Raw genomic sequence first — 9,814 nt, forward strand, 5'->3', positions numbered from 1 at the left:
CCAACTACACGCTTCCCATCTAGGAATGGTCAAAACCAAAGAACGAGCCAGGATGGTAGTGTTCAAGCCAAACATTACAAAAAATATTGAGAACATGATTGGCAGCTGCAATACTTGTGGTAGCCTACTATGGCACAAAACCAAGCCAAAGAGAGTATGATAACATCCAAAATCCCCACCCATCCATACAAACACGTCGGAATTGATATTTCGAATTCCTGGGATCTCAGTCACTGCTTATATGACTCAGTCACTGATATTCCTTAGTCACTGCTCACTATTACAGCAGGTTCGTCGAAGTCAATAAGATAACAACTAGCAGATCACAGCAAGTGATCACCAAACTGAAGGCCCACTTTGCCAGACATGGAATCCCGAAAATGTTGACGTCAGACAACGGGACTCAGTTTTCGTCAAAGGAATTCAGAGAATTCGTAGACAAATGGAGCATTGAACACAAAACGTCAAGCCCAAACTATCCACAGTCAAATGGATTTAGCGAAAAAGCAGTACAGACAGCAAAACGGATCATGTCCAAAGCTGTAGAACACCAGTCGGATCCATACTTGGCCATGCTGGAGTACCGTAACACGCCAGTCGATGGGCTAGCCTCACCAGCAGAGTTACTGATGAGCCGACAACTCAGATCCATCTTACCAGTTCTTCCCAAACACTTAGATTCCAAGGTCATTCCACCTTCATCTTTCCAACAAGCCAGAGAAAGACAACAGAAACTACAAAGTGAATCATATAATAGACACTCAAAGGACCTAAAACCACTGCTCAAGGATCAGACTGTCTGGGTAAAGCTCGGTTCCAATACTAGGTGGCAGAAAGCAGTGATACTGGAAAAGTATGAATACGCGCCACGATCCTACATTCTTCAAACAGAGAATGGAAAGATCTACAGACGAAACAGGCAACAGATCAGAGAGAGAAACCAAGGTATGCCCACCAAGCCGCATTTTGAAGCAACATCCCCGGAACCCAGCATGCCTGGAGACCAACCCCACGCATCTCCTCAAGCCCAAATAGAAATCGAACATCCACATAACGCCCCGTCGAGTCCCACAAAGTTCCCAACACAACCTCGTGCTGCAACAACACCCACCGAAAGATTTGATCCCACCGAAAGATTTAATACCCCAATAGCAGATGCTGCCATGGCAGAGTCTCCTCCACGATCCCCTCCACACCTAACCCCACGACCAAGACAGCCGCAATGCGACACCAAGCATTCCGGCCGAACCACAAAGCCACTCACCAGGCTCAACCTTTGAAGTTATCGAAAGAAGGAGGATGAAGAATACTGACATACTATGCTTAACGCCCTGCTTATTAAGTGCACTGCCTGTGCTTGTAATTTCTCGCTTGCTTATATATGATTAGTGCCGTGCTTACAATTGCTTGAGTGTTTATATATGCTTTTTTGTTGTAGGTGCTTGCATGGGTTTCCATTAAACCATTAATCTGAACCAAAGATATTGCACATGGCAACCTCAAAACCAACCCCAAGAAGTTTTGGAAATATACTTTTGAACATAAGCCTGGTAGGCATGCGGTTACACAGTTGGTTTGCAATGGAATCCAATATAATCAGCCTTGAATCACCAGTTTATGTCAGTATTCACATCTGCAGATGCTACCTTCCTCTGATCCCCACCACACTACATAATTAACACTCAAGTGTCCCCAATATTAGTGGATAAGGCTGAGCTAGAATCATGGATTAAAAAGCTAAATCAAAATAAGTCTGTTGGGCCAGATGGCATTCATCCACAACTCTCAAAGGAAGCTCCTAACCAAATACTACTGTCATTCTCAAGTCTCTTCCAAAAGTCTATTGATGCTAAAGTCAAACCATTGGACAGAAAAGTAGCCCATATCTTGCTAATACACATAGGAGGAGACAGGACCAAAGCTCCCAATTTTTGGCCATTCAGTATTACCTCTACTGTTGGGAAAAATCCTAGAAGGTATTGTAAATACTGCCATTCTCAAGCTTTTGGTCACAAATAACCTTCTATAAGAACAACAACATGGATTCTCACCAGGTATATCAGCTGAAACAAATCTGAATAACTCATGCAGTCACATAACTCAGCTCCTTAACCAAGGTCTTCCAGTGGATATGATTCTGCTAGACATTGTTAAAGCCTTTGATAAAGTCTGTCATCAAAGGCTTCAGTTGAAACTGAAGGCAATTGGAATTGAACACGATGTGGTGGACTGGACAATGTCTTTCTTGAAGGGAAGAAAGTAGTGGGTCAGAATTTTAGCAAAGGTTGTACAGCTTTCTACTGAGGTAATACTGAGATAATTCTTTCTACTGAGGGGTGCCTCAAGGAACTGTTTTGGGGCCTACACTCTTCAATGTCTACATTAACAATGCTCCAAGAAATGTTACAAATAAACTTAGCCTGTAGGCTGATGACTTGAAACTTATTGATCCTGTCAACACATAGCAGGGTGTGGCCTCAATACAGTCAGATCTAGTCAGCTTTTGCAAATGTGCCAATATATGGAGGCTTGAGATTAATGTTCAAAAGTGCAAGGTTTTCCATTTTGGAAGAAATAACCTGCAATGGCAATACTCAATGGCAGCAAGAGACAGCTAATTTCCAAGAGTACTTCAGAAAGAGATTTGGGGGTCACTGTAGATGAAGACCTTAAATTTAACTGCTAAGCTCAAGCCACAGAAGCAGGGGGTAACCAAACTCTTGGTATCATAAAATGCACTATCTCTAGTAGATCCCCAGCAATAGTTACTGAACTCTATGAGAGCCTGATGAGACCAAGATTGCTGTGTTGATGTGCATCACCACACCAATTAATAAAACAGACTAGATGGCCCTTGGATCTGTCCAAAGACAGGCGATAAAATGTGTTAAGGACCTCAAAGATAAAGACTATGCATGCTGACTGCTGAGCCTTAAGCTACCAACTCTAACATACTGTTGACAAAGAGGTGACATGATAATGACCTACATACTGCTCCAGTCTGACAACAAAGACATGTTTGAGCCAAGTTATTGTCAAGTATCAGATATCATTCAGCAAAGCTGTTCTGCAAGCATGCCATGGCAAGAAAAGGAAACCATTTCTTCTACAATCCCATCACAAGTGTGTGGAACAGTCTAAGCAAGACTAGCAGGCTCAACAGCTTCAAATCTTGACAAGGACTGGGCAACTAAACCATGGCTCCCACAATGGGATGCAGCAGATGTCCTGCTGTCCTATCACTGACTGGCATACATTGGATTCATCCATATTGCTAAAAAGTGTGATTTAAGGTAGTTTAAGGTGAAGTGATTTGTGCTTCTTGGAATGACAAACAAGTTTCTCACAAAAAAAGGCAGATACTTCAGTTCCAACAATTCTCAACAGGAAATATTTAAGATTTAAGTATTTCAGCATTCAACTTGCTTTTGCATTTTAAGATAGGTTAGGTTAGCACAAGAACTCTAGGTACAAGCTCTTTAAGGATTATTATACATAAAACAGTTCTTAGTAACAAACTGTAAGTAAGGAGTTAGTAATTTTTGAAACTCTAAAAAAGGGATTTTTGTAACAATTATAACATCAAAAGAATAGACTTTTGATGCTGCCAATCAAAAGATACAAGTTTGAAAAAATTTGACCAATTTTCATAAAAGAGGAAAACACTCAGGTGATCTTGATGAAATCACACAAAATCTACAAAAAAGAGGAATTAATTTTTTTTTCCACAAAAAAGATTATGGATGCATGTTTATTTCTTTGTATTTCTGTTTTCTCCAGGGGTGATAATATCAAACTAGTGATCCTAATAGATTGGGCAAGGGGACATTTAAATGCAAATTTAAAATTCCAGTGCCATTTTTTTAAAATCTTAATCCTTGTATTAACTAATTTTTGATCAAATCATGTGGAGTGACCACCTAAATAGCAGAACTCTTAATAGGCCTTTCAATAAATATTAAAAAAGGTGCTTGTGTGAGGGGGGGGGGGTAGGAATTAATTTCACATCTCTATTCACTTTAACTACACCTGAATAGGATTGCTGCAGGCTGATGCCTCCTGTGCTATTACAGAAAATGTTTCTGATATATATATATATCAGAAACATATATATATATATATATATATATATATATATATATATATATATATATTTATACTTCATTTCCATGAACTGACCTGATAATATGGTGATGCATAAGCATATTTTAGCAACTATGAAGGATGAGTGGTAGATCCTTTTTAGGTAGAGACTTAGATGCCTCAAAGAGGTTGTTTTAATGTTATAATTTTGTAAGCCTCATTGAAACTTCAGACAAATTATTATTATTTATTGAAATGCATCTTCATACAAGCAGAAAATGACAGAGCACTACAAAGAGAGAAAAAAACAAAAAGAAGCAAAATATCACTATACAACTATGACAAGATAACTACAGTTGAAGAAGTTAGCTCCAAGCATGTCTTGAAATCTTTTGGTTGTTGCTTCATAAGTTTAGTAAAAGCTATAGTGGGATCTGCTATGTGAAGACTGTTGATGAGTTTTGAATTGCATGTCCAAATTTGATATCTCAGTAGGTATTTTGCAAAATGGAAGAGAGTAGAGTGGATTTTCAATTTATGAGCATTTGTAAGAATCTTGCAGAAGGGTGCAATGTAGAGGATGCAGGAGGAGAGCAACAGTGTTTTACAGCATTGCAAGATAAATGGCAATTGAAAAAAAGCTTAGCAGAGACTATGGAGGCATATGAAGCTGATATGTGGCATTTATAGAATGACTTTTGAGGAATGTGTTCTAATCCCTTGTGTTCTGGTTCCTGCAGATATTTTGGGTCAATGCTTTATTAAATTCCCAAAAGATTTTTTTTAGGGGAAGCTTTACAGGGGGGATTTCTTGTGGCAGAGAATTCTCTGAGAGAAGCTTTCCACAGAGGGGGAAGGGAGTTTTTCCAGAATGATTTTAAAACTATCAAAATTAAATAAAAAATTATTTTAGCTGATAATAAGGAGCAACACTAAACTTAAGACAAACAGTTATTATCCTGTTTGTGAGGGTGGTTGCACTGTCCTATACCCCTTGCTTTTTAGGGCTTATAAGCTTCCTATTCTGCTTATATTACCTTTGAATTTCAGCAGATAATCTTAAAGAATTGGGAAGTCAAACTTTAGCTTAAAAAGCAAAGGGTTCTGCAGGGAGCAGTTTCCCTTCATACACATTTTTGAATTAGATGAATTTGAATACACGTAGTAATTTCCATATGCTTTAAACTTTAATGTCACTATATACTTTCAGCTGGAAAACTTGATTTTATCTATAAAATTTCAATTTAAGCAAGCCATGGTCATAAATGAAGGATCATTTTTTAGCCAGTGATTCTCAATATTTAGTTTTGGCTGTTCCCTTGGAACATGTTAACTATTACAATCAGCTAGAGATTCTAGTTTTATAAAGCATTACCTTTCCAAAATGGAAATCTTACTCTGTAAGCAAGCAAAGCCTCATGGGCATATGTAGCTTCTTGTCTAGGATAAGAAGCTACATATGCCCATGAGGCTTTTAAAGGCAGGCGTGTCTCTAGACATTACAGAGAACCCTCTTACAAGAGAGAAAGAGATACCTTTTTGTACATAAAGATAAAAACTTAACATAGGTGAAGTAGCTTTCACCAAATACACTTCATAATGCAGACAATAGTAGGTTTTAGAATACAGTAAGTGTAGACAGGCACAGGCAGTGACCATTTTCCTGTTTTTTCCACATATAATTTTTCTGATTTGTTGCCTAGGAGCAGCCAAGGAGCTGGTTTTTCCTCTTCAAAATTTAATGATCAGGGTTTGCATCTTCCTAGGTTACAGTTGGCAGGTTGTTTGTGGAGTATTTCTGAAAATGAATCTGATATAGACTCTTTGTTTAATTTGTTTTATGATTCTTTGAAAGAAGTTACCTTGGATACATGTGATGCACCCCAGTCAAATCCAGCATCAAAAAGAACAACCCTTGGATGACTCCAGGACTCCTTAAAGGATGGAGGAAGAAAAATAATTTTTGGAAGGCTTACAGGTTGTCTAAGCCATTTTCTGGTGATTCTCAACTTCAACTTTTCAAAACTTATAGAAGAGTTTACAATTTGCTTTGCCAAAAGGCTAAATTGTTATTTTATTACAGAAAATTCTCTTACATTACAGGGGTGATTCTATTACAGGGGTGATTGATACAATCACCCCTGAGAAAAAAAAAAAAAAAAAAAAAAAAAAAAAAAAACATGCATCCATGATCTTTCTTCTGACAAAAAATACAAAATTCCACATTTTTGCAGATAGGAGCTTGAAACTTCTGCAGTAGAGTTTTCTGATATGCTGAATCCAATGATGTATTTTCATTAAAGTTCTATGACTTTTTGGGGGTGTTTCCCCCTGTTTTTGAAAATAGGGCAAATTTTCTCAGGCACATAATTTTTGATGGGTAAAACTAAACTTTATGAAACTTATATATTTGAAATCAGCATAAAAATCTCATTCTATTGATGTATTTATGGGTATCAAAATTCTGGTTTTTAGAGTTTTGGTTACTATTGAGCTGGGTCACTCCTTACTTACAGTTTGTTACCACAAACTGTTTGATATATCTTTTGTTTCTGATCAATTGACTTATCATCTCTGCACTTCCAGCAATTTACAAATTCTTCATACTCGATAAGTGAGGTCTGACTTCAACCCTCTGACAGCTTGCAACAGGATTTGGAACATGCTCTCTCAGTCTGCATAAAGCTGCCACTTGTTTGGTATGTTCAAAAATTATGTTAGAGAATTTCTAGCTAGTAATTAAGTTTTTTTCTGGTTTTGCTTGGGGTTGATGTCTCTGGATTGAGTTGCATATTTATTTGAGTTGGTGAAATCATGTTCTACCCCCTGTCTAGCTTACCATTTTAGGTATTAAGGTGGGGGACTGGATTTTTTTGTATTTTCTTTATATTTTTTGTGTTGGTATTTTTTTCTCCCCTGTTCTTTCCCAGCCATGGAGCTTTATGGGGGAGATTGTGTTGAAGTAGTTTTTTTGTTTATGATTTTTATTGTTAAATAAAGAGCTCAGAACTCAGGAGGGTCCTAAAAGGGCTTAAAGTTGAGTTTGCAAGAAAATCAATTATTATATTCAGAAAGAGTATGAAAGAGCAAAAATGACATCAAGTGGTATATTCACTTTATTTGTGGGCCTAGGTCAATTATATGAACTGCTCAATATTAACTGAGAAGGCTCTAGAAGTCAAAGACTTCTGGAGCCTAGATGTCATTCAAACCAAGGTATCATCTAAGACAGTATGTAATTATACCAAAATCCTGCAAATTATTCTGATGCTGAATATATTGATTCCCCTTCAAAATCACAGCTTCTACAGTTTTTGAATACAAGAGGAAAGATATTGCTTCAGTCCTTTCTGTGCAACAATTTAAAAGATGTTTTACAAATATCAATCACTTTAGCTGGTCCTATCCATTTTGATATGCAAGAATTTTGACATAGGAAAAAACCTTGAAGATGGTAGAATCCAAAAATGATTAGTTTTGAAAAAGTGAGAGCCTATTGGAATATGAGTAGAAAAGATTCTTGTGGTCTTTAAATTCATAATTCTTGGTTTGGATAATTTTCTGGGGAAAAAGTATAGCCTAAATAAAACTCACATTCTTACCCTACAAAAAATGGTGAATATTTACCAAATCATATTATTGAGTTACAACTAAAGTGAATATACCACTCAATGCCTTTTTTTATGCTCTTTACAAATATAATAATCATTTTTGTCTGAAATGAATTTTAGCCCCGCCCCTATATATACCAATTCAGGGTATATATTTGCACTTTAGGGGGGTGGGGGTAATTTTATTTCTGATGTACATGAGAGGTAAGTAACTTTCCCCCCCCCCCCCCCTAATGTGCAAATATATACCCTGAATATATATAGGGGTGGAGGCCAAAATTCATTTCCAACAAAAATGATAATTATAGGCCTATTTGTAAAGAACATAAAAAAGGGCATCAAGTGGTATATTCACTTTAGTTGTAACTCAATAATATGATTTGGTAAATATTTACCCAAAAGCCTACTTTCTATATTATTTCTATATTAACCTACTTTCTATATTATATTTTACAAACTTTAGCATCCTATTTGGGAACTTTAATATGTGTTTCAGTATTTTAATATATACAGCCTACATGTTAGTAATGTATTTGGAAATACTATTTTAATACACTACATTTGCAACCAAGTATTTTGTATTTGCATTTAAATACTTTCTAAAAGTATTTTATAGGCTACATCACTGGTTGTATGTTCACCAAGTTTATAGCTTTGTAATAGATATATTTCCAAATTTACTGCAATATCACCCAAATCATTTGGTAATAATGACCAGCTAGCCAATAAAATTCCTTCTCCCCCCCTCCCCAGCAAGTTGACTAGTGACACCTCCAACTCCCTTGTGGGAGGAATAAGACATGTAATAGCAGAAACCACTATATTTGGAAAGAATGGGTAACACAGTGAAATATTTTTATTAAATAAGCTATTTCCTCCACAATTGGTGCATAACTTAATTACAACTCACCTGTTTAGAAACAGGGGTAAATATCTACCAAATCATATTAGGCCTATTGAGTTAGGAATAAAGTGAATACACCATTCAATGCCTTTTTTATGCTGATTACAAATATAATAAGAATTTCTATCGGAAATGAATTTCAGCCCCCCCTATAGGCCTATATACCTAACCTAACCCTGAATTGGCATATAGAGGCCTAGGGGGGGGGCTGAAATTCATATCCGATAGAAATGCTTATTATTTTCGTAATCAGCATAAAAAAGGCATCGAATGGTGCATTCACTTTAGTCCTAACTCAATAATATGATTTGGTAGATATTTACCGAAACAGGAAATAAAAGGGTTCTGGGTTGGCTTACCAATTACAGTTAGCCCAGTGAGTGCAACTCCGCCCAGGGAATAGCTAGAAGTAGCCGCATATCCCATTCTTTAAGAAATGAAGAGATCTGCTTTCAATTTAATAAAATAGCCTATTAGCCTAGATTCCCAGTCCAGAGATCCCGTGACAAAAATTTTATTCTGTCTCTTCTTGCAAGTAAGTTCAACGCCGTCATCTACTTTTCAGAAAATGATTTTGTTGTCGTTTTCAAGAGGTATCATTAAATAGTGGTGATTTGACTGTTTTTTAAATAAATTTTATTGGAATAAACTCGTTTCTTCCATATATCTTACGATATCAATTGAAGTAAAGATTTATCTTTTGCCTTTTAAACCTTAGATTGTTTCTGTCAGACGATTTTGGTCATTTGAAGAAGATGTGGAAGCAAGATAAGACCTTCTTTGGCATAACACTAACAAACTTATCAGTACGGTGTAGTGGTTAAAAACGTTGGCTAACAATATAAAATACTACTACTAATGCTACCATGGGCACCCATATGGGGGGGCCGGGGGGGGGGCTCCCGCCACCCCCCCTGGCTGAATGCCTTGTTTTTATATTTTCGTTCTGAGATTTCTATTATATAGCATTAAAATTGACACTTAGAGGAGGTTTGCCCCCCCCTGGAATTCAGCTTATGGGCGCCCATGAATGCTACTAACAACTCACCGCAGCACCAAGCCACATGAGGCTAAAACAGCTACGCAAGCTCCTCCTCTATCCCCACCTATACGAAGCATATCTCTTTGCACCTTCCCTGCTAATTCCCAATTCCCTTAAAGTTTTGCTTATGACAGCTTCCCACACCAACCGAGGACGACCTTCTTTCCGTTTAGC

The 9,814-nt window shown here is 37.1% G+C and overlaps 1 protein-coding gene across 1 annotated transcript in view; it reads right to left on the minus strand.

Annotated features, from left to right (window-relative positions):
* LOC148953685 (V-type proton ATPase 21 kDa proteolipid subunit c''-like) overlaps nucleotides 1-9,115 on the minus strand; it is a 33,824-nt gene extending 24,709 nt beyond the window's left edge. Inside the window, exon 1 of the mRNA XM_089108430.1 lies at nucleotides 8,958-9,115. Coding sequence (XP_088964556.1) covers nucleotides 8,958-9,024 — 67 coding nt within the window. The 5' untranslated portion in view covers nucleotides 9,025-9,115. The remainder of the gene's footprint in view (nucleotides 1-8,957) is intronic.
* Nucleotides 9,116-9,814: the final 699 nt, after the last annotated feature.

Source organism: Artemia sp. Qi Xiang Cuo, chromosome 3 (genome assembly GCF_049724085.1).
Source record: "Artemia sp. Qi Xiang Cuo chromosome 3, ASM4972408v1, whole genome shotgun sequence".
In the NCBI taxonomy this organism is placed as follows: Eukaryota; Metazoa; Arthropoda; class Branchiopoda; order Anostraca; family Artemiidae; genus Artemia; species Artemia sp. Qi Xiang Cuo.